This window comes from Tetrao urogallus (assembly GCF_951394365.1).
Source record: "Tetrao urogallus genome assembly, chromosome: 13".
In the NCBI taxonomy this organism is placed as follows: Eukaryota; Metazoa; Chordata; class Aves; order Galliformes; family Phasianidae; genus Tetrao; species Tetrao urogallus.
Window position 1 is genome coordinate 10429691 of NC_136826.1, and position 25161 is coordinate 10454851.

At 35.7% G+C, this 25161-nt stretch overlaps 1 protein-coding gene across 1 annotated transcript in view; it reads left to right on the top strand.

The window, feature by feature from the left end:
* The window catches only part of LOC306951526 (connector enhancer of kinase suppressor of ras 2-like), a gene marked incomplete at both ends in the record, with an annotated part of 166738 nt that overhangs the window by 75763 nt on the left and 65814 nt on the right, over positions 1-25161 (top strand). The window contains 6 exon segments of the mRNA XM_079542036.1: positions 5494-5696; positions 6958-7045; positions 12568-12609; positions 15661-15780; positions 20350-20409; positions 23766-23834. Coding sequence (XP_079398162.1) covers positions 5494-5696; positions 6958-7045; positions 12568-12609; positions 15661-15780; positions 20350-20409; positions 23766-23834 — 582 coding nt within the window.

Here is a 25161-nt window from a genome sequence, read left to right on the forward strand (position 1 = left end):
CATATATGCAGTGTGTGTGTATATACACATGTATATGTATGTCTCCTTTGTGTGAGTGTGAGGGCTGCTCTCAAAGTACTGTTTCCTACTTTATGATGTTTGCTCACAACGGCAGAGGTAGAGATTGGTGGGATGGCAAAGAGGCTGAAACTTCCTGCAGATATCCCTTACACGTTGTTGCCGTGTGACAGACGGCAGCAGGGTGGCAGTCTGACAGAATGGCTTGTGACACGGAAGTGCATTTGAAGCAAAGGGGGGGAATTGAATTTCCCCATGTAGAAAAAATGGCACCCATTTATTGATGCTGGCTGAATGTTGATGGAGAACAGACAGTGGATGTGAGCACAGGGAGGTGGTGAATGCTATCTCAGCAGTGGTAACAGCAACAGTAGTCACCTCCTCTGGTACAGATTTGTATGAGCAAGACACACAGGCCTTGCTAATCACAGCTGGATGTGACTGTTGAAAAACAGTGTTTTGTAACTAATAAACAGTGTTTTTGTGCTTTTTGTAATCTTGTATCTGGTGTAGTTTCCATGGAAATTCATAGGAGGCATTGTTTTCAAAGCAACCTACAGACTATATATATGTATATATAGTTATATGTACAGTGCATCAGATATTAAATGGCAGACCCCAGCATGCTGCAAGCACTAGTTGTGCCAAAGCAGTAACTTTTAGCAGACTGCATGTGAAATCATTTTTTCCTGTCTGCAAACCACTGCAGCAGATCTTTAACACTATCAAATTTAATATGCTAATTACAGGGTGTAATTTATTCTTTCCTTCAGCTCAATTTACGTCACGACTGTTCACATAAAATACCAATCTGGATCTTTTAGCAATTTATCTCAAATCTATAATAAATACTTAAAATTAGGTCATGTTCTGTGGAATGGAGTTTTATACAGACTTTTAATTTAGTATTCTAATGCAACAGTAAAACTCGTTTATTTGTTCAGATAATTTCAAGAGAAGGTCCTCTGTGGTTTACTTGAAAAAAATTATTTTACCTCCTTCCATTTGCTATGTGCATAAAGGAGATTCAGTTTGCACATTCTTAAAGAGGAAACAAAGACATGCCTGACTGAGATACAACGCCTGCTGGGCTCTGGGCTCCTGCTAGTTTGGTAACCTTTGTTCATTTGTATCATTAACAGAACAGTTTAAAAAATCTGAGCAGGGTCTACGTAATGAAAGCAAAGAAATTTTTACAAATCAAAGTATTTTAAGAATACACATCCAGAAAGGAAAATTAAAAACAGAAACAACAAACACTACAAAGCTGCACCTATTTTTCTCACTGTATTCAAATGTCAGAACAATTTATGCTAAAAATATAGTGTGTGGTTTTGGTTTTATGCTTTATTAAGCAAGCTGTGATTACCTCTTCCCAATATTGAATAATGAACACGCTGTTGTGGGCGCTGTGGTTTCCATCGCGAGGCTGTTGCCCTTGCTGGAGCTACACGCACAGCGATGCACACAGCCGGAAGCTGCAGGATCCCTTGTGGCATTTCCCCAACGGAGGTTGCAGTCTCCCATTACTGTGCTTGGGGATTTTCTTTCCTTGTCAGCTGAGGGCTCAGCACGTGGCAGGGTGGCCCAGGGAGGCAGGTGGGATGCATGGCCCCGGGGGAGCGGGGCAGCCTGGAGGGAGCAGCTCTGCTTCTCAGCAGAGCATCCCTGCACTGCTGCTTCAGTGGTTGCAAGTCCACAATACCTTTAAATCAGTTTATGCCATCTGAGAATGGGTCTGGTCAAAAACCAGTTGGTAGTGGGAATATGTGGCAAAAAATGTGGCAAAAGTGGAACTTATGAATTAAATTCCCAATTCAGCTCACTATCCATCAGTGCTGGGACTTGAGAAGAGGGCACAGCAGCATCTTTCTATGGCAGTTCACAAATACATCAGTTTAAAGCAACTGGGAAACAGGCTTCTGAGAAGGAGTGGAGCACACGGTGAGTCCAGGTGTGCTGTTGTTGGGGCAGACTGGAATGGGAGCAGCTGAGAGTGTTTTGGTGTTAGGGGCAGAGTAGTACCCACAGGGGCAAAGGCCCATGTCTGTGGGTTTGTTAATGGTTCTGAGCTGTTGCTGCTGCCGTCTGGAACCAAGACCTGGCAGCTCCAGCCACTGCAGCTGGGCTGCACTGATAAATAGTGGAGATTCTTAACCTTATGTATGAAACATGCAAATGTGAGTGCAGCTCAGTATTTAAGTTGTGGTGTTTTGAATGCCTTACATGGCAAGCTTTGTAAAAGATGCTTGATTTGGCACCAGGAATTGCAGAACTAAAATGTACTGTTAAATCTTTGTTATTGAACAAATCAGACCATCTTCGTGTAACTTTTTATGTGAAGGTAATAACGCTGCCGCGTACCATATTAAGTGGACATAAAAAGTAGTTCTCTCTTTGAATATGGAAAAGATGAAGTAAGCTTCTCATTGACTTGCCGTTCACATTTTGTGTTCAAGATTGGCTCTTACTTTCTCACAGCAGTTATGCTTTTTGCAATATGGCTCTGAGTCCTGATTTGCTGACATGGAATGTGCTGGGCTCATCTGAACTTTGTGCTCACTGAGCTGTCCTGTGAACAAGTTTTTAAGGAGATTTGACAAAGTACATGGCTATGTAGTTCTTCTAATGACACACTGCTTGAGGTCAATTTAGCAATCAGTATTTCTCATCTAAACCTGTCTGTCCACTGCCACTAATAGTGTAACCAATAAATAAGTAAATAAATAAAAGGCTATGTAACAGCCTTAAGCACCATTAAAATAGAAACAGGGAATGGAGGAAACCTTGGTTTGGTTTGTTTTTATTTTGGTGTAGGTTTTTTTGTTTGTTTGTTTTATAAGAATTCTATCTGTGCTAATGGCACTGTCTTCAAACCTTTTAGAGATTGTGGCCTTGATGCTATTTCTTTGTTTTGCTTTTTAAAGCCATATTAATATCTAGGACTAATTGTGCAAGAGAGAAATCACCTGCCAGGAGCCAGAATTTTAGAGGCTCAAGAACGTTTCTATGTATCTCTCACAGTAGCAGTATGTACTTAACATAATGAGAGCAGAATATGTAGCTGTGAAAACTGAGGTCTGATATGATTGCTGTGATAATGATTTAGTTTGGCAGGTTTGAGACTGTTGGCATCATGCAGATGAGATGCCAGTGGGAGTTAGAAGAGATCCAAGTACATACAGCATCATATATACAGAACAAGGCAACCCACCTACTTATTCTCTTAAACAGCTTCTTTTCCATCTTTTGTTTTTAAGCACATTCACTAAATCATAATGGATTCAGATCAAATTTGAGTGTGTAAACACCTGTTTGCTCTTGCCTCTTCTGGGACATCTCTTTTTATCCCCCCACTGACTTGGGAAGGACTAAGGGAGCCATAATTTCCTTCAGCAGTTTTCTGATGCAGTAAATGAGGATGAAGTGCTCGGAAGTGATACATCCAAAGACTATTTTTAATCATTCTTTTTCCAATTTTGTATTTGTCTGTAGTTGTTTCATTTACTTGAAGATCTTAGACTTGAGGGAAGCTTAAATTTAGAGCATTACTACATCTGTCTTCTACAGAGACGTTAATTCACTGTCATTTCTATCTTTTTCCTTTTATTGTACCTTACTAAATAGATCTCAATTAAATTCCTAGCTTGCATCAGCACTTTTACTGTGCTGAAAAATTACCTTTAATCTTCGATGATCCTTATGGACATTTTATTTATTCTTAATCTATTCTATATTTAAAACTTTACATTAATTAAAGTTACCACTGGCATGCTAATTAGTAAACTTTGCGATGAAAAAACCTGCTTACTAGGTGGATTTCCTCAATTACATTTCATGTTTTCCAGTGACTTGAATCAAGACTGTAAAATTCACTCCAGGTGATTAGACTGATAGTAACCAGCCCACACTCTTCAAAATTTTGACCTGTAATCTGGTGCTGTATACTGGCACTTCATGGACTCAGTGGTCAAGCAGTTTCCTTTCCCATTTGACTTTTATTGAAAGTAAACTGACAGGTTCCCTGAGCTTTCATTCTATAATGGATTATTTGGAGAAACATTTTCTGCTTGTTACCACAGGGATAACCAAGGCTGGACTTGGAAATAAAAGCAGGAGGATCTGATTTATCATCATTAAAAAATGTTGTTGAGAATGCAAAATCAAACTCTTCCTTAGAGGAAACTGAACACTGCTTAGTACAGTTTGCAAGCTGGTAAAGACATCCCCATACATCCACTTAGTCATCATCTTGGCATGAGTAAAAGTGGCAGTAAAATAGAGGGGAGGGAACTCATTCAATATTTTAATAAAAGAAAGATTAACTGCAAATATTAAACAGATGGCATGCAAATATCAAATACAACATGCTTTTTAAATATAAACTTTTTGAAAATAGAGAGCCTTCCTTCAGTGAAACTGTTGTTAACTGTATGAAATTTGTTTTGGAAAAAAGATTAAAAGAATTGTTCTTTTCTGTAACTAAGCCAATGTAATTTTCATTTGCTTCACAATTCAGTCTTCTATGTGATGCTTCCAAACCTCATTGACTGACTGGGATGCTTTAGGCATAGTATGTACATAATACTGAAATGCATTCTGTCCCTAGTGTTTAAAATGATTTTTAAAAGTCAGCTCCTTGCATTGAGCTAAGAACATAGAGAAGCGTTTCCATGTCTTGTCCTCCAAGCTAGAGGTAGAGACCTTCATTTATTTTTCAGAGTTATTATCTGAGAGGAAGAATAGCTGGCAAAAAAAGGAACAGGCCTGTGCACCAGTCAGAACTGATCCAAATTTAGCAAGCAACCTCACCTACCATTTGTTTATATTTTGTTTGATTTTCATACAGTCCCACTTTATATGCTTGTTGTCATTCAATGCATTTTCCCTTTTTGTTGTTGGAAACATTTAGTCTTTGTACAAATATCAGTATTGTCATCCAGCAAGACTGTACATTGCTTGCTGCTCTTTAGTCTTTGTTTTGAGGAAGAAGTTTAGTGAGTAAAATTAACATGCAGTACTGATGAACGTTCATCCATTAAAATATACACACTGTTGAAATTAATAATGGTCAATCAATTCATATGGTGAAGCTAATTTTGTTTAAGTGCTCGTTAGATTTTTTCTTATACTACATTCTGTTGTGGCAGGAAGAGATCTTGGTTCAATTCAGTTCAAGACTTTCAGTGTGAGTCTGAGTTAATTATTTAAAAGTATTAGAGCTGAAATCTTTGTACTTACCACCTGGATCTAAGTGGGGAATTCACTGGGTAAAAGACAAACAAAAAAGACCACCGTGCTTGTTAGCACTAGGGGCACGTTTCAAAGGAGCCTGTTGCTTAATCTGACGCCAGACATCCATGAGTTTTGTTCCCTTTCAGCCAAGTACCATTTAGAGTTTTCTGCCTCATTGTTCTGTTCATTTAGATTACAACACCTTATTTCACTTGATTGCATTTCCCTTTTTCCCCTCAGAACTATGGTTTGGAGACTGAAAACCTGAGAACTCTCTCTCACAAGCTGAATGCCTCGGCCAAAAATCTTCAGAATTTTATAACGGGTAGAAGGAGGAGTGGCCATTATGATGGCAGGGCCTCCAGACGACTGCCAAATGATTTTCTTACCTCTGTAGTTGACCTGATTGGTGCTGCCAAGAACTTACTAGCCTGGCTGGACAGGTAATTTACTTTTTCTTGACCTTGTACTGAATATGAATATGAATATGAGAATATGAAGATAAATGATAGTACTTAATTTGGAAAGGAATCATAGAATCATAATAGAATCGCAAAATAGCTTGGATCATCTAGTTCCAATCGTCTCGCCACAGGCAGGATTGCCAACCTCCAGATTGGTCTACTAACTAACCTACTACTCCAGGTTGCCCAGGCCCCCATACAAACTGGCCTTGAACACCTCCAGGAATGGGACATCCATAACTTCTGTGGACAGACTGTTCCAGCACCTCGCTACTGAGTGAAAAATTTCACCCTGACATTAATCTAAAACTCCCCTGTTTTAGTTTAAAACTATTTCACCTGGTTCTATCACTGTGTCAAATTAAAAAATCTAGATAAATGTAGTTAAAATTTTAACTGTAGCAAGACAGAACCCAAAACATACAATTGCAGCATGGAATTTCAATTGTTTCCATTTTTCTGGAGTAATAGCTGTAGAGATCTGGAATCTGAATGCTCTTGAATATATAAATGGCACCTTAGAAGTCATGGTGAGAGTGAATAACCCTCCTTTATGAGATTTGTATAATCCTGGTGTCATCTTCCTAAACTAATGCCAGCATTCATATTCTCTTGGGCTATGACCTTGTCAGTTCTTATGCATTCAGATGGGGTCAGACTTGGTTAGAACGTGGAAAGCCTGCAGAAAATCCCAGTTCACAGGAAGCTATTACTGACTAAGGAAACATTATTTTCCTCTCCGAATTAAGGTGCTAACTTCTGCAGAAGAGTGTTGTCATACTAGTAATGCTTTTTTAATGAACCATACAAATGAAATTTTGACTGCTTACAATTATTTGGAAGCTCATGTTTCACTGACATTAAGAATGATAACTTCTAAGGTTCTAGCCAAAATTCACTTCCTTCCAGCCAACATTGTTTCTTGTTTCATAGTCACATTTTACAAAAGTTATTTGGCTTGCTGCTGGAGATTGTCGTGATTAGGTGATTCATAATTTTGTGGTGTACAACTGATCTCTGTATTGTATACATCTTCTAAATGCCATTGAAGACTCCAAAAAAACAGTAGGACTGTGTTATTGAAAAGTATATTCATTATTCTAGGAGTCTTTTTTCTTGATTAAACCAGAGAATAAGTAGCTGACCTGATTATACTTTCCTTTATGAAAATGAATTTACTAATCATAAGTACTGTGAGATATCATTAATATCACATAAGTCTATTCTTCCTTTCTCACAGGTCTCCATTTGTCAGTGTGACAGAATACTCACTGCTGAAAAACAACATTGTTCAACTGTGCCTGGAACTAACAACCATTGTACAACAGGTAGGAGTGGTTATCTTCCAGTCTTTCCAAGTGCTTATAGTTGCTCAAAAATCATAATAGTAAAAGCATTGCTAAGCTTTTACTTGATCAGAAAAAAATATATTTTTGCCTATTACCTTTCTGTTCCTTCCATATTTTCTTTTGGTGGGAGTGATGGGAAGATTTCAGATTTTGGCTATAATCATGTCTTTGGATAGCTAGTGTGCAGTTAAAAATAATTCACTTATCTTTTGAGTGGACAATTTCATGTTAAGTTATTTGCTGCCATAGAAGAACAATGCCAGTCAGAAACAGGCTAAATGCTAAAAAAAAATTGTTAGAGATTCAGGTGTGTTTAATCAAAAATATTTCAGGGACAAGTTCTTTCTTATATCAAGATGCAACTGTACTACATCTTCTTCACTCAAAAAAGTGCCTGTTACATAAAAGTTGTTTGTAATTGACACTGAACTAGTGAAATATGAAGCAAATAAGGGTAGCAGTATTTTCATTACTAATCTGTAATGTAGTACAATCCACAGGTACATCAGATACTTTCATCTGGTTCTGTAGCTCTACATATTATACAAACAGTAATAGTCACTATTGTTATTTTCACCATCTGCCCCTGAAATAGAGGAAGTCACAGAAGTACAGAAAGACTGAGTGTAAGTTAGTAGAACTCACTTAAGAGGCTTTCTGAAGTAGCAATATTCTGTAAAATCTTTTCCTCAATATTATTACTTGCATAAAAAAAGCAAAAGATCAAGTATCTATCAGATTTTGCATTTGCACAGTGTAGCCAAGGCTCACACATTTGTCTTATACGCTATTACCCTTAATTTCTAATACTCAACTTTTTTTCCTTTTGAGAATTGTTTTCCTTCATGCAATATTGCAGTAGAAAACAAACAATCCTTTTTCTCTTTTCTTTGTTTATAAATTCCTATGTAGACATTTAATTATTAAAGTATCTCTATTAAGCTTTCTTTTAGTGTTTATAAAGCTAGGCTATTTTTGATTTACAGACTAAGCAAAATGAACTTCTCTGCAGTACAAAATTTTGGATTCTGATTCCCCTTGTGAGAGGTAGATTGTGTTTCTGCAGTGGAAATTTCCAGTATTTCTGTATGTAGCATAGGATAAGTTGCCTTTCACAAAGAAAGTTGCTGAACAGAGTAAAGTTGAGACCTAGGTAAAATTGGCACAGGCATTTGATAAGGTAATTATATAGCATAGGGGAGAGTCTGGTGCAGGACAGAATTGGTGTGCAGATAGTTGAAAATACTGTTCTCTTATCGCCATAAAGAGTACAGGACATACCCAAAGGCAGGGGTTGGTAACAGACATTGATGCTCAACCAATGAGTGCCAGGAGAGGCTTTACCTGCGTTGGACCCAGGGTAAATAATGGAGGAGATTTCACTGACGAGTTGTGCAATTTCTCCTGTCAGTAGATGTGTGTGCCCATTATTGCAATAATGAATAAAATGCCCTTCACAGAGATCTTTGCCTGATTAGAAGTTTTTTATCTTGAGCGTGTTTCTCACACCCTGCTCAGCTGATATGTACTTTTTTGGTGTGAGTTTAATTTTTCCCCGTGGTCTAGGTGAAAGTAAGAGAATTTTGAATTGCGGCCTCCATTTCTTCTTTTGGCTCCTTTTGGCAAATGAAATTCACTTCTCTGCCAGTAGTAGATTGGGGTTTTGTTTTATTTCTTCATTTCTTCAATACCACTTCATTCCAAAAGCTGTCTTCATCCTGACAACTTAAAAACAATATATCTTAGAGAACAGTCTCCAGGAAAATTCACAATGAAAAATGTTTAGTTCATTTGTAAGGTTAGTTACAAATCAAGACCAGTCTTGTGTTTTTCTTACCTTATTTTTAGATCTGGGTTGCTTAATAGCTATCTGATATTTTTACAGTACGTAAAACTTAGTACCAGAAAGTGTAGATAAAGCAATATCCTTCAGAGGAAGGCAGCTTTATTGTTACTAAATCTGAGGAAAATTGATCTTAATGTGTGAAAGCAAAGATGTCTCATCTAACAAAAAACGTAGTCTTAACTGTAGGCTGAAATATGAAGTGAGTGGCATAAATAATAGAAACCATTCTAACAGACTATTTTTTATACTGAATGAGATAAATTTTAGATATCTAATGCTAAATTGTACTTAGTTTTCTTATCCCTGACAAATCTCCACTTTATTAAAATAAACAGAAATTGCAAATGAATAGCATTACATAGAAAGCTGTAAAATCTTTGAGGCATCTTAATTTTGGGGCCCAATTGCCCTTTGAAAGTTTTTACAGTATCTGCAAATTTCAGTAGTATATGAATTGCAAACTAAAATGATGAATGTACCATGATTATGTGCAAGTCCTACCATCTTTTTTTTCTTTATCAATATTCAAAAAAAAGCTCTTTTATCTTAGCAGAGTTGTGAAGGTGTCATACCTGTCAAAGTCAGTGTTGTGGAAGTGCAGAAACTGGCTTGTACGTGATATTGTAGGAGTGATTATTTCATAATTCCGGTACTTTACTGTTCTGCAGAGGAGAAATGGAATGCTGCTACTTCATTTTATATATTTTTTTTAACTCTAAGAAAAATAATACATTTTTAACGTCTACATGCCTATGGAGGATGGAGAAAGAGTACAACTATTATTTATCTTCTAGATCAAAATTCTATAAGTGTTAGTCCTGGAAGAATCTATTTTTTTTTTATGAGATCCCTCATGCATTTCTGTGTATCAGGAAAACAAACAAACAAACAAACAAAAAACAACAACAAAAAACAACAAAAAACATCAGAAGATTGTTGTGACTTACATATCTTAGAATTTTAGTATAATATTGCAAGTGCTTTAACCTCTCAGTTAAACTGGTCTGATGTATTAACAAAAAGTCATTATGCACATATTTTGGAAGGAATCCCAAAACCATTAATAATTTTAATGCTAGTGTAAGCTTGGATGTGCAACCTAAGTATAGCTAACATTAATTCTGCTCTACAAAACAGTAAAATTTCGGTTTCACTCTACGCAAGTCTTCAGTTATTTGACCTGAAGTAATTAAGCTTGTTCGGAATTAAGCTCATATTATTTTTCTAGCACAGAAATTAAAGGAATAATTTAGATAGAACTATTAGCTCTGAAATCAAGCTATAAGCCCTCCTGTGATCATGTGTTTCTCTTGGTACTTGCAGGGTTAAAGGGAGATGGTGGATATGCTGTTTGAAGTGTGTAAAACATGTAAGAAAAACTGCCTTGGGCATTGCCAACCAAACTGACTAATTGCATTCTTATTTTTGTGCTGAAGAAAATAACAGCATGAATACAGAAGAAACATCAAAGGGGTACTTGACCATGAAATGCTAATATAAATTCCTCTGTGTTCCTTGTCATTTGCAATCTGGTTTATCTTTCTTATTTTGAAAACTGTCTTCACATAGAAGCTAATTCCTCCACAAAAGTGCCAGTCCTCCAAAATAAATGCTTAATCTTGTGGGTGAAGCAGCTACTGGTGCTCCAGGTGTGTGCACAAGGCTGTGTGGCTCACACAGGTAAAGCTGCCCTGCAGCGATCGCAGACGGGCTCCTCACCGCAGTGCCCCACAAATGCAGGCCAAGAGCTGCACATGGCCTCTGTGCATGGGATGCGGCCAAGGGCTTTTGCTGCTGGACAAGAGGAGCAGGGAGCTATCAGTCAGCTGCAGAGCCTCCTGCAGAGTACCACAGCCTAAGCTGATCATGCAGCTAATCTAGTTGGAGAGCAAATGGGGTGAGGATGTTAGAATTAGTTCATGGGAAGTTTAAAGCAATTAAACGTAAATTAAAACTGTTACTGCTATCACGTTGATCCCAAAAAGAGGAAATGACAACTTTAAGGGAACTTAAGTTAGAGGATCTTTTGTGTATATCAGAAAGTAAAATTTAGTTAAAAATTTATTTCAGGAAAAGAAAAGTCTTTTTTTACTTCAAATATATCCTGAAAGTATATCCTGAAGTCCTTATCTTGCTCTGTAAAAAGCTGCTTCCAAGATGGCGATACATTTAGCAGTTCTCCAACTTTATTTTTACTGCTATTAAACATTAATTGACTTAAATAACAACTATCAGCAGGGCAGACGTGCTGGGACACCTCACAAACGTTTTCTCCTCAGATTTTGTGAAATAAAAGCACTCCTTTGACACAACAGATTGTTGTCACAGGGCAGTGCCCACCACAAAGCCTTCGGTGACGGAAGGTTCTGGAGCTCTGGGGCAGGGCTGCGGGTGGCCTCAGAGGTGATTGCTTTGTGAGGGGAATTCCAGGCATTTCTATTTTAATCTCACTTTGCCTGGCACACTTGCATTTTTGTTATGTTCCTGTTAATTTAATTTTTGTAAAACATCATGAGAACTAGCGAGCCCGTTTGGAGTGCTTCCTGGCAGGAGAAGCTGCATTTTCTCTCAGTGCACTTGTAATCTCTTCTGTGGGATGGGGTTCAATACTCCCATGCCATGGCTGTGCCCTGCAATAGAGGTCGTTCCAAACTTTAAGAAGCAATAGAGGCAGTGGGCACTTTTTAGGAAGTGTTATGCTTTGGTTCATGAAATATAAGTGATATTCTGGCTGCCTGTAATGTTGTTAAATAAAAATATGAGTTAAGTGAGTAATGTTTTAAGTTATGGATTGATACGAGTTACTGTCCTTAAAATGACATTTAGAATAGGAAAATGGCTGCTCTGGAAGTTACAAGACTTAAGCAAATAAAGAGGTCAATTAGGATTATATTTTCAGGTCTAACTTTGGGACTAGGTCTAACTAGGTCACTAAAGCAGTGAAACCCTCTGGATATCTCTGAAGCAGTGTGCAACACAAGCAAACCTGAGTCTTCTGAGTCTTCATCCCCTTCTGATGTGACTTGTGCCCCCAAAACCAAAAATTAGAGCTGTTATGGAAATACTTCCAAGAGATGGAACTGTGGCTGTTTTTGTCTCATGCGGACAGTAAAAACAATTATGGCCTTGAAGCAAGAATAAACCAAGTATATAATCTTCAACATCTTTAATCTTGTACTTATCAAAATAATTTCTGCTTACTCGTCCTTCTGACACTTTATAGTAGCACAACCTACCTATTGGTAGGTCTGACACAATGGTTTGCATCTCACACAACTTGTACAACAGCATGCATTCATGCAATGCCTATCATGCTCTGAGTTTCAGTGGATTTCCAACATGCCAGATCAATTATATTCACTTTTTTTTTCTCATTTTCGTGACTGTCTCCACTGCTTTACATGTATTTTACTGCTAGTACTGAGCAGAAAAATTTCTTTACTATAATGGAAGAATAAATCATCCCTGAAGTTAATGAGCCATAAGAAAAGTCAGGTTACTTTTATAAAGTGACATTCTGGACATGACAGAACTGAAGAGTTTGTGTTTATGGTACATCTGTAAGAGATAGTTGACAGCATTAAGCATTCTTTTCTTTCTTAATAGGAAATTTAAAACAATATGCATTAATTGTGTTTGTTTTATTTTCCCACAGGATTGTACGGTGTATGAAACAGAAAACAAAATTCTTCACGTGGTAAGTATTCTATTATGGTATTCTCCAGTCCTACATCATGCCCTTCAATCATTTTTTAAAAAGTATTAAATTCCACTATGGGAAAATAAAGTTACTATTTGACAAAACTCACAATGAATCATATCAGTTGCTGAAAGTTAAAGTTTTCATAAATAAAATGGAATTGCTAAATATACATATACATATGTGTATATATAGTTAAAAAATCTTTTTAACACAAGAAAGAGGAGAAATCAGCTTATGTAGACTGCAGCCCCTGAAACCAGCTCAGTACTAGTGGCCAGCCACTTTAATTATTGCCCCAATGGTCTGCATTTCAAACTCCAAAATGTTATGCTTTTTTTATAATCAACCTAAAGAAATATAAATAGGCTCTACACAAAAATGTTAATTAAATATTTTTTCATCTAAGATAACGTCTTCAAATTCTCTGAAGATTGGAGGCTCCCAGAAGGTGATGTGATTAACATCAAAACCAGACCTGTCAAGTCTTTTTACACCTTGCTAAATTGGACATCTTTCAAATTTAAGCCTTAAGAATTAGTTCTCTTCTGGTACCCATGCCTGTTTATTTTTGCAGGCAACACCAGAACTCAGGTTGTTTTAGAAGCTTTACAACATGATGGTACACTCTTTGTAGTGTGATACTCTTGCTAGGGTTGCTTGCACGGAATGCTGTCATTCCATTGCGTATTTGCATTTTTAAGTTCTCTGGTTGTCACTGACCCAGAACACTGTAAAAGCTTCCAGCACCCAACAAATCTAATGACTAAAGGGAAATGGAAGAATATCATGCAAAGTTATTGATTGAGTATTGGCCTTTAAGTACTAATACTTTATATTTTCATGGTGCGTGCACAAAAAGCTTGTACTCACAGTGAGATAGAGTTAAAATGTATGGTTTGGGGGAAATCTCGAAGGATTTACAAGTTTAGATAAGCTTTTGACAAGCTCTTACCAAGTGCCTGACATTTTTTTTTAAAGCCTTTTACACATACTCTGCTTCCAGCAGGGATTAAAATATATCATAAAACATTGATGTGGTGTTAAATTCAGAAAGCATGCAGTAACTTTTAGGAAGAAAAGCTCTCTATTGCAAACCTGATTCTGAAAAGAACTAAAAGCAACGTCTTCTGGGATTTGGATTTTGTATATATACATATATACAAACATCTTTTAACTCATGACTTGTGATTCTAACTGTGTACATCTTCTGGAACTCCATCTTTATCAGGAATGTTACTTTTAACCTTGCTACCTCTTCTCCATAGAAGCTCAAAAACATAGAAGAGGGGAAAGTTTCAGTTTTATACTTTCCATTTTTGAACTAGTATACAGGACTTTAGAACTTTCAATTTTCTTATGACAAAAATATCTCAGCAGATGTTAATGCATTTTCTCATAGTAGTAGTGCTAGATCAAATGATATTTCCAGTCCCTGTGCTGTTATTCATAAATTCTCCTCAGTTGTTCCATCAATACTGTCTCAGCCTTTGCATTATGTATAAGTAGTGTCAGGTGTCTCCTGGACATGCTCAAATACATTTAGGTAAAGTAATATTTAAAATTATTCCAATATATTATTTTTGAGTACTTTCCTAGCATAGATTTTAAATAACTTTGTGAACCGTGGTGAGATCTTAAGATTCATAAGATCAAATTTGAGTGAATACTTGTTTACTTTTATTTAATTGTAAAGCTTCTTTACTGAGAAAGTATTTACATGTGACAACTCTTAAATTATAAACCATATGCAAGGTGACTCTGGATTTAATCTACATTTACTCTGTGTGCATGTTCTTAAGAAGATGTGAAAGCATGAGAGTGCTTTATTTTGAAAGAAAAATATTATTTTGATATGACAGTAGTTCAAAAAACAGGCTGAAAGCATTTGCACACAACCAGGGTCAGCCAGCAGGTCATATGTAGAACAGCAGTAAAATATGTCATTTGAGCCAGCCAGTTTCCCTATCTGCAGTGGGAGAAGACAAGAACTGAAGTTTTGTTTATGGTTCCTGGCCCAGAGTTTAAACTGCTGGAAATATTCCTGTTATTTTGCTGACCTTTTGATGCAGTCATGCATACCTGAATGTGATGCTTTGCTTCTTGCATCTGGTCCAAAATACAAATGCCACATCCAGTACTCCAGAGCTGTACTTACATTTCCAGATGAGTGGCCATACAGTGAATGGGAATGTAATCTATAAATTCAGTTAGTTAATTTTATTCCTCGTGACAACTTTATTTGTTTAACTTCTATGTATAGTGTCAAATGGTATATTAGAAATCCTCATGCTTTTGCAAATGACTGAAACAAAACTTCCCGTAAGGGATTTCACTACCATTTTCTATAATTAGGGAAAATGAGAGTGTAGTCCCTGAAGGAAAATAGATGCATATAGTAAGTTTGACTGGAAGACCACTCTGGAATTCATCAAAATGCGTGCCTTCAGACTAGATTCAAATATTTTGGAGCATATTCTTTTTGAAGGAATACTTTAAACTTGGTCTTTACACATTAAGATTCTCTGAGAGTCCAGATCAGCTCCTTTCTAATCCACAGACTTAAAGTTTGGCTTCCATTAATAGATTCAATTTGTCACCATCACCACTTTCGAAATATGGTTCCTATTTTGAAGGTGTCTGTGGATTCACACAATTCACAACTGGATTTCACATGCTTCATAAAATAAAATTTCCATGTTATTTATTATGGTATCTTATAATAACAGATCAGATTAAGTTCATTGAGCATTTTTATACATTTGGGTATTTTTGATGCATGGATGTTCTCAGTACACAGAATTACCTTTTGTTCAAAAGTACTGTACAGGCATGTTTATTTTATTGACCCAGATATTTTTTGTTACCTTAAGCTCTTGTTCTTAACTTCCCTATGCAACACAACTTCAGTTCTTGACAACCTCTAGTTTTTACAGGAGAAATAAACGATATGTTTATTCTCAGATTGTTCTCAGACTTAAGAACTTTGCCAGTAGTTTCAAATAAATACAAGAAATCATTTTTTTTTCTTCTTATTTTTCTTTGTAGTGTAAAACCTTGTCTGGAATTTGTGACCACATCATTTCACTCTCATCTGATTCTCTGGTGTCACAGTCAGCACATCTAGAGGTAGTTCATCTCACCAGCATTATGCCCAGTGAAGGTTTGGTAAGTACCAAAGCAATTTAAATATTAGAGTTCAAGCCTTGGATCTTTATTTTATAAAAATTAAGTTCCAGAAAACAAAATGTGTTTTCATTCATATCCTACTATTATATTTATTTAATTTCTTTTGGTAAGCTGAATATGATTTCTGAAAGTAGTTTAATTAACATTTATGCAAATAAAAGGATTGTAGTCAGTTTTATTGTCAGTTTTATCTAGGGCTTGATGTGCAACTAGTAAACATATGAGCAGCTTAAAAATAGTTAATAGTCTTTTGATAACCATATTACAGCTTTTGAAGTGTACTAAAATAGTTAACTTTATTTGCACATGTAAGTATTTGAGCATTCATTGTCATTAGTTAATGTGCTTTGAAAATGATTAGTGGAAGGTATGTTCCTGTGTTTTGCATTAAAATAGTTAAATGCCTCCCTTGCAGTATGGTTAAAATAAAACTTTGATAAATATCATCCCAGAAACAAAATACATCCCTTATAAACTGTTGTTCACTGAGCAGGCCAGGTAGCTGTCTTCTGGACATCCCAGTCACTTCACATTATTGATTGGTCATACAATTAAAATTCTCCCCAGATTTCACAGTGTAATAATTATTTTGCTACCATTTCTTAGTGTTATTGTACTGTTACACTTAGGCAAGAAAGTTTTGTGAGATTTATGTGTCAATAGGTAAAGATTTCTGTATCTTTTCCCTAGCTCCCCAGTTCACAGTCATTCTGGTATCAGTGGGCTGTGGGAGGAATAGGAAAAGTGCTTGGGAACTTAACATTCTACTGAATTGCCAAATTAAAACCTGTTCTATTGTCACTAACATTGTGTGATGTTTCTTCTTTGTAACTGAATGCTTGTTTTGATTCCTGTTAGTTGAAATGTGTTCTATTATTTCAGTACCTTACTCTTTATTCTATTCTGAACAGCAATGAACATCATGTACAAATTCTGTCAAAGTTACAAGAGCATGATTAGTGAGGTATATACTGATTTGAGACTGCTTTAATACCATAAGTAATTTTTGTATGATTAGACACATTTAATTTAGTTTTGGATAGATACAGTTTAAAAAAACTACAGCATAATAAAATACTTTTTACTTTAACTTTTTGGCATTATATACACTTTTACAAGGTGTAATCCTGAAGACAGACAGATACTATTTGCTGTGCTGCATCCCTAGTGACCAAAGCTTCTGTCTTTTTGGCTTAGATTCTTCTCTTGTCCAATTAATGAGTTAATTCAGGGATATCCAAGAGATGCCAAGTCAGTATCACAGCTAGTTTAGTATATATACTGTAACCCTGTTGCTTTTGACCTGCCTTAAAGCTGATACAATCCTGCACACTTGCAATCTGGATCTCTGTATAACTTTCCCTTTTATCCAGAAATTTCAGCTGGCTTCTTGGATGTGAACAGTATACTCTCAAAGCAAACTTATCATAAAGTCTCAGGGTTGGATTTCATCCTTTATGACATGGCTACCAAAATGAGGCTGGTTGGCTGTATTGTCATGGCCTGTCACACAGCCTGTAGTCTCCTCCATACTGCCTTCTTTTCCAGTGGAACACCAAGCAGACAGAGCGTGTGCTATGCCCACGCAGTAGACTGGGCTCCATCACTAGGTGGAAGCGCTGTGGTGTGCATACTTCACCATATGCAGTGTGCCAGTACTTTTATAGCTAACACAACTGCAGTCAGTGGGTACTGCTGACGGAGGACATGAGATAAGTATTGCAATCAAATTTGCCCGTTTAAAATTTTTTTTAGATGAAGCGAAATCACTGTGAATGACTGAGTTTTCTGTGCCTAATTGTGAAGGCGCTATAATGTGGTAGGTTGGAAAGTTCTTTATAATCAATTTTGCTGACACCGTGTTCTGCATAGGAAAAAAATATTAAAAAGGACTATAAATGGGAATAAAAGAAAAATCATGTGAACAGTAAAACATTAATCAGAATCAAATATAGAACAGAGTAATGAATTACAAATGGCTTTCTCGTGATTGTATAGCAGTTTTTTCCACAGGATCTCTACTCCATTCAAGAGAAAAATGAATGCTATTCACTGAATGGAAAGTATTCAGAGTTCCATTTTTATCCTTATCATTCAGTGTAGGGTTTGATGTATTATTTACCACATTTCATCTAAGTTCTGCGTTCCCTTCAGTTACCAATTTCGTCATGACTTTTTTTTTTTGTTGTGGCCTTACTGAATGCTTCACAGACATCAGTTAATTTATCCTCAAAACATACTTGTGAAAGAGATATAGCAATTTCAGTTTTATAGGAAAGAATCTCATATAGAAAGCAATTTGGGGCAAAATCACTAAAAATCTATTTTTTGGAGACTCAGTGGGAAGTGCTTACTGTATGATTATTCAGGAGGCTTGTTACTTTTATGGACTAATTACAAAACACAACCTCTCTTGATTATAAGCGTAGCTAAGGTTTTATGAGCTACTGAGATCTGTAGCTTCAGCTTTGAACACTGTTGGCACCTAGAAAAGGAGTGTTTGTTACTTTTGGTGAAATATCTGTTGTAAACAGATCGCTCAGACTTGTATAAGGATTCAGTTATCTAAAATAAAATTCAGTTGTATTAATTGTGAGTTTTTACTTGCAAAACTTCATTTCTTCAGCAAATGAACCTGACTTCCTATAGACATGGCATAAGCTTACATATAAACTGAATTAATTTCCAGGTTTAAATAAGTACTGTATCTTTAAAGCATTTTCACAAAAGGGTTGTGTTTCATATGAAAATGAACCTTCATTGATAATATTTTCTAAATTTCTGTACATGTTATTATGAGCTCAATAGTCCTTTTTATTATTCTAAAATGTCTTTTTCAGTCTTCTTTATTTAACAATAATCTCATCTGAAGCATTCCCTAGAAGACACTCTTTTCTGATAGGTCAGTGGCTGTTTGCTTGACAAAATACTTTGCACATTAGAAAGATACTGTGGCAAATACCGAAAGTCTCTCCATATCTTCCCTATTACATTTTGAAGTAACTTTCAACATCACTTAAGTCTCCCCTGAACTGTAATAGTAGGCATGTTAATACAGTCTGAATTTGTCAGCTCTTAAAGCAAAGAGAAGCTGCATGCATGTTTATGAAATGAAATAAAAACACTAACTGCATGATCTAATGAAATGACCTTATAAAATTAATAAACACAAAAGTTAATAATAAGGCAGTGTTTTAAGAGAACAAGTAGTCATAGTGAGCATTATCTAAACTGGTAATTCATAAGCAGTAAAGTTAAGCTGTATGACCAGTTTTAGCTACTTTTATTTTTAGGATTTAAATAAAGTTAAACTTATCTGAAAATGGATTAGTTAATATTAAGGTAGAAGCAATAATGAAAGGTCACAACAGATTCTGTTGGAGCAGGTTTCTCAGAGTTTCATCCAGTCAAGTTTTGATCATCCCCAAGGTCAGCTATTCCACAGCCTCTCCAGGCAACCAGTTCCAGTGTTGCGTCACCCTCAAGGTTTCAAAAAAAGAAAAAAGAAAAAAGAAAATAAAATTGTTTTTCTGCCAAGTTCCAACTTATTTCTCATGCTTCCATCTCTTTCAAAAAGAGTTTGACTCTGACTTCTCTGCAGCCTTACAATTCATGTAGTTGTAGAGACCAAGACAATCTTGCCTTTCTGGAGTTTTACTATTTTTGTAGGTTAACAGCTAGCCTGCAGATCTTCATTAAGTTTCAGGAATCTTGAGATCAGTTGCTGAACAAAATGTTCTTTCTCATTTGCTGGAGGCTCTTGCATTTTGACAATGCAAGGTGATGCAGAATTATTGAAAGGATAATGAATCAGCAGTACAGTGTATCAATTAGATTAATTAGATTTCAAAATTTGATGTATAACCACAAAATACAGAGAGATGTGAAGCTACGACCTTACTCATGATAGGTAAGAATGCAAGCAATTGAGTCTCACTGACATTTAAGGCTCTGTGTACGTGTGTGCATGCGTGTACGGATAGATAGATACCTACTTAGGTTGTCTCTCTGTATCTCATCAATCACCTCCTTGAAGCAGAATTCTCGCTGGACTAATTACGAAACTCCTGTTATCTCACCATGCTCATTTTTTCTACATAAATTGGCAATGTGAGCAGTGGCTCATGTATTTTCTCAGTTAGATTGTTTCCTTCTTATTGAACCAGTAAGTCTCTGAAAGGAGGGCATATAATTTTAAAGACTATTTGTGTTCATTGTTTGAGTTTTGATACTTCTTTTATGGCACTAGTAATAAAGAGAGGTTATGTTAAATATTTCAAACACTGAACTGTATCAAGCTTTCATGCTAAGGCTTGCGCTTGGCGCTGAATTCTATCCCAAAACTTCTTTCAAACTTAAAATGCATAGTGTATGTAACAGGCAATGATACATATGTGTTTAACTGCAGATGTTATTCACACATGATTTATTCCAGACATCTGAAATGTTACCATTTTTAAACTGAAACAGACATACATACTTACTGTATTATCATGCAAACAATATTTGTTTCTTACAAGTATTAATTACCTTTTTGCCTCTTTTCAGGGGATGTATATCAAATCAACATATGATGGGCTGCATGTAATCACAGGAACAACTGAAAATGTAAGCTTGCTTAGCCTAGAAGAACATCTGTTGTGCATGCAAGTATCTTCTGTATACCTGCAGTGTATTTTTTTATATCAAAACTTGCTGTAAAGCAAGGCACTTCTTATCAATAGTGTTTTATTTATTTATTTCTTTTGCACATATTATGTCACCATCTTAAAAATTTGAAAATATTAGCAATAGATGTAGAAAAATACCTGTGATGAAGTAACTAATTATAAAAGACAAAAATATTGAACTTCTGTGCACAGTGGTTCTGGTCAAAACATTGCAGCCAGTGATAAGCATATTGCAGCACATAAATCAGCATGACTGTTATTCTTTTCATGCTACTCACTGTATCTGTGAAGTAGTTTCTTGTTACTTAACTTGCAATTCATAATTACAAATTTGAAAAAATAATTTTACTTCAACTTCTGCAATATAATTTTTATGACAGGCTTCATAATCACACCCACCCCTTCTGTTTTCCATGTAGTCCATGTTTTAGTCACAGAGATTTTATTCAGCCTTGGATCTGTTTAAAAGTGAATAAATTCATTTATATCCACAAATAAAAGTGAATAAATTAGAAACTGAAATTTCATAAAACTGATATTGAAACTAAGCAATGCTAACACCCAACGAAGATAAAATTTGCATTGTGCAGCTAGCCATGTGGGTCCAAAGTAGCACATACTGTGTAATATTGATATTTTGTTTTCTTCATTTTGTATAAATCAATATGGTTTTTGTCACTCGTTTTTTGAGATATTAGAGATCGAGGGAAAGCCTGATGATTTATTTATCATAATTTATGATAAATGAAATGTAAATTAAAATTTGTTTACTTATACTAACACCATTGATAGCATTTAGAAGTCTTAAGTATTTGTAAATAGAGACATAAAAATTATATATTGATTCCTGAAACTGGTGAACAAACCCTCTTGATTATGTTGCACCCATAGAATGAATAACACATGCTATAAATAATATAGTTGTTTGTTGTAATTTTAATTAATTTACATAGAAATATGAATCAGTTTGTGGAAAAACATATATTTATAACTGAAATTCGTGGGAGGAGATAAGAAATTAACCAGCCATTAAAACCCTAAAATTTTTTTGTCTTGTCTGTGCAAGGTCTTTATGATAAGAGAGCACTAAGAAGTTGTTTGGTTGTTTTCTTTTTCTTTTATTTTTCTTACAGTGTAATCACATGTGCAGTTAAACCAGCTTCAAAGACTTAATTTCTGGCATTTCAGCAAGTTGATTTTTCATTCCTTTTGAAGGGATAATTGACCTCAGAACCAGTGTTTAATTTTAAAAGATAATAATTAGCTCAGCCTTGTCAAAGTCAGGAAAGGAGCTTAAAAAAAAAAAAAGGCCTCTGCTTTTTCAACTCATGTCAACTGAAGTTAAATGCATTATGAATAGTGATGTTTGCTTCCATTTCCTGCTTACCTTTCTTTCACAGGTTAAAGGAATCAAATTTATGTTTCCATTGAATTTTAGGCATGGAAATAGGTTATCTTTCTGTTATAAGTGTAGCTCTGTATCAAGAGCAGTCTGCCAAAATTCTGTGTTTCCACTAAAAAGATAAATTGATGCTGAAGCCAGGCAGTTTCTGGCTAGAAAATACATAGGCAAAATCCTTTTTATTTTGGTGTGACTGAGATGACAGGAGATGATAGCAGGCTGTAATGGCCAGGCAGTTTAGCTGAAGGGCTGGATTCTTGCTACACAAGATAGAGAAACCCCTGTGAAAGAACAAGCAGAGATCAAGCAGGTGAGTGCTTAGCAGCAGCTCATGAAGGGAGGCCAGAATGATAAGCAAGGAGAAGGCTGGAGGTGAAAGCTCTGCTTGGAATAGTACCCATAACACTTTGTATCAGTGTCAAATATTGGCTATTTGCCCTACTTTGCTTGTTATTTATTACTTACTGAATAATTAATGATGTTTCCTACCACTTCCTAGCAATTGTGTAGACTGCAAAATCTACTGATTAGTCAGCAGGTGGTCACTACTGGACAGTGTTTGAGCTCCTCATAGATTGTCTCTGAACTGTGTTTATGTGACACAGTTTTGGCAGTAGGGGTTGCAGGGCAGTGCTGTGAGAAGAGCCTGGAAGCTGTTCTGTCAGATATGAGCCAAAAATCACTGGCCATAGCTGAGCTGTGCCTCTTTACTTACATGTTTAAGAAAGCTTTCCCATAGTGGAATTGGTCAGTGATCTCCCTGCTCTGAGCTTTTCAATTGTATTTTCTCCCTATTCTGCTGAGGAAGTGCAGTGAGCAAGCACCTGTGTGATGCTTGCCTACCTATCAAGATTAAAACATAATTGCTAGTATTTTGTTTAGAAGCAATTGTAGTCATTTTCTATCTAGTGGCTGTTTGGGTTTTTGTTATGTTGTTTCCTGTTGCCCTTATTACTTCTATTTATTTATAAAATTCATTCACATAATGGATAGAAATGATAGCTGTGATTTGTGGTTGGAGTATACTGCCCAACAGAACAGCTGTTGCCAATTTTCTGGAAGTTTTGGCTGGTAGGCAGTGAGGTCAAGTTTATAAGCCTCTTCAAGTCACCTTTAGTGCAGGTAGATCTTCTGTTGTGTATATTGGCATGCTGTTGACCATGTTCATGTGGCTTGCAGAACAGTGAAATTTAATCTATTTTAATACAATCAGAGGAAGCTATATTTAGTGTAAGGAAGTTTTTCAAGTCAGATCTGAAATTATGGGAGTGGAATAATATTATATATACTGAAGAGCTAGACTGTCAAAGACTTTATCCATTTGTAATTACCATTTTGTGTTCATATGGTTAATCTAGTAATGTTTTGAAAGTGATGGAGCTGTAGCATATTTGCCAAGTATTTGCAGTGAACTTAAGCAGAAAACCCGTTCTATAAAAGTCTGTACTAGGCCTGCTTTTCTGCTATGTGTATGTTTTTCTCAGCCCTATCTCTGGATGTGCCATAGTTCAGTATTTGTTGACATAATAGATTTATTGCTGTGTGATGTAAATTCACCCAGTGAACTCCCAGCAAGATTGTAACGGCTCATGGCCTGATACTCTGCTCTGAGAGGTAAAGAAGCTAAAGTAGTTCAAACAGTCAGAAAGGCTGTTCATCACCTTAGGAAGTAGGATTTGAGATTACTTCATCACTTAATTACCATCTGTTACAGAAAAAAAAAAAAAAATTGTTCTTTACAGAGACATTTTTTAATAAAGTATTGTTATGTGATAATAATACTTCTCTGGGCAGAGCTTTCTTGCCTCTTTCCCCATTCATGGTTTTCATTTGTGCTCTTCCCTCATGCTCCTCACCCAAATATAAAGTTAATTGTTATCTCCTGTCCTTAGTCTCCTGCTGACCAGTGTAAGAAAATCCATGCTGGTGATGAGGTGATTCAAGTCAATCATCAAACTGTGGTAAGTACTCTGGAGGTTCTGCCCTGCAGGTTTTGCCTATTCCCACTGCTAAAAGTATAATAACTCTTACTAGGAAACTTTGCCAAAGTAGATCAGTCTTCTTGCTTTTTAAAGTATAATTATTGCTTGCACTTTAAAAAAGGCAGAAATTATCATTAACTAACCTGCAAGAATGCTTTCTACACAGTGGAGACTAAATATTTCTTTTCCCCTTTTTCTTTTTTTTTCTGTTTCCCAAAACACTTACTCAATACTTATTAACTTTTTAATTCAAATGTCGCATCTTCATTCCCTCTAAAATAAAAATCCAGCAACACTTTGTATTGATTTATAACAAGTTATGATGATTCCTGTTTTCCTTTTACCTTATTCCCAAGCTGAAAGAAATGTCTCTCTAATGTGTCAATGTTCAGTTTATATTATGTGAAGCATATAGCACTGCCCTTTGAAGAGGCTTATTTTACATTAAGATCTTAAATATTTCCTGGGTTTTTAGAGTTTTCAAGATTCTTAGAATATCATTTCAAATATATGTATCCAATGAAATGCACAGTCTCCGATATCATTTCCATGGGGACTGTACTTAAATCACTGTGAGATGGAAATTTCTTTAATGCTGTGCTACTCTGTCAAGTATGAATCCTGTTTTTTAAAAAAATCATTCTGAAAAGGAGTAGATATACTCATTTTGTATTACCATTAGTGAAAATACTTTCCTGATTAAAGAAAGTAGAGATTTCTTTGAATAGGTTCTAATGCTGTAACTGAATATTGGCATAATCTCATCTAATTTTGACTAAACAAGGTCAATGTATTTCCTGGATAAATTCATATTTGTTCATTCACCAGAATAATTTGATTTTTCACAACATCCAGTGACGTTCACATAACCTGTAATGAGTTGTTCCAGTAGTTAATTATTCTCACTGCCAAGTGGGGTGTCATTTCATTTGTATTATACTTCCAGTCCTTTGGTCTTGATACATTTATATCTATTTTACTGGAGATCCCATTTCTCATGTAGATATTCTCAGGATATAATCAAATTACCTCTTCACTTTTTTTTTTTTTTTTTTTAATAACCTAAATAATTTGAGCACTTTCAATTTCTCATCATAATGCATTACTCACTTTGTTTAAAGTCCCAGCTGTAATACTTTGCATATTTAACACTGAGTTACTGCTCTACAGGAAAAACATATTCATAGACACGCAATACACCTCTGCTAAAATAGTACAAATGAGACTATTTTACTGGAACCACTACTAACTTGCTGTTTGCCATTTTTTTAAAACCTACTGTTCATTTTTTTTTCATTCACAGGCA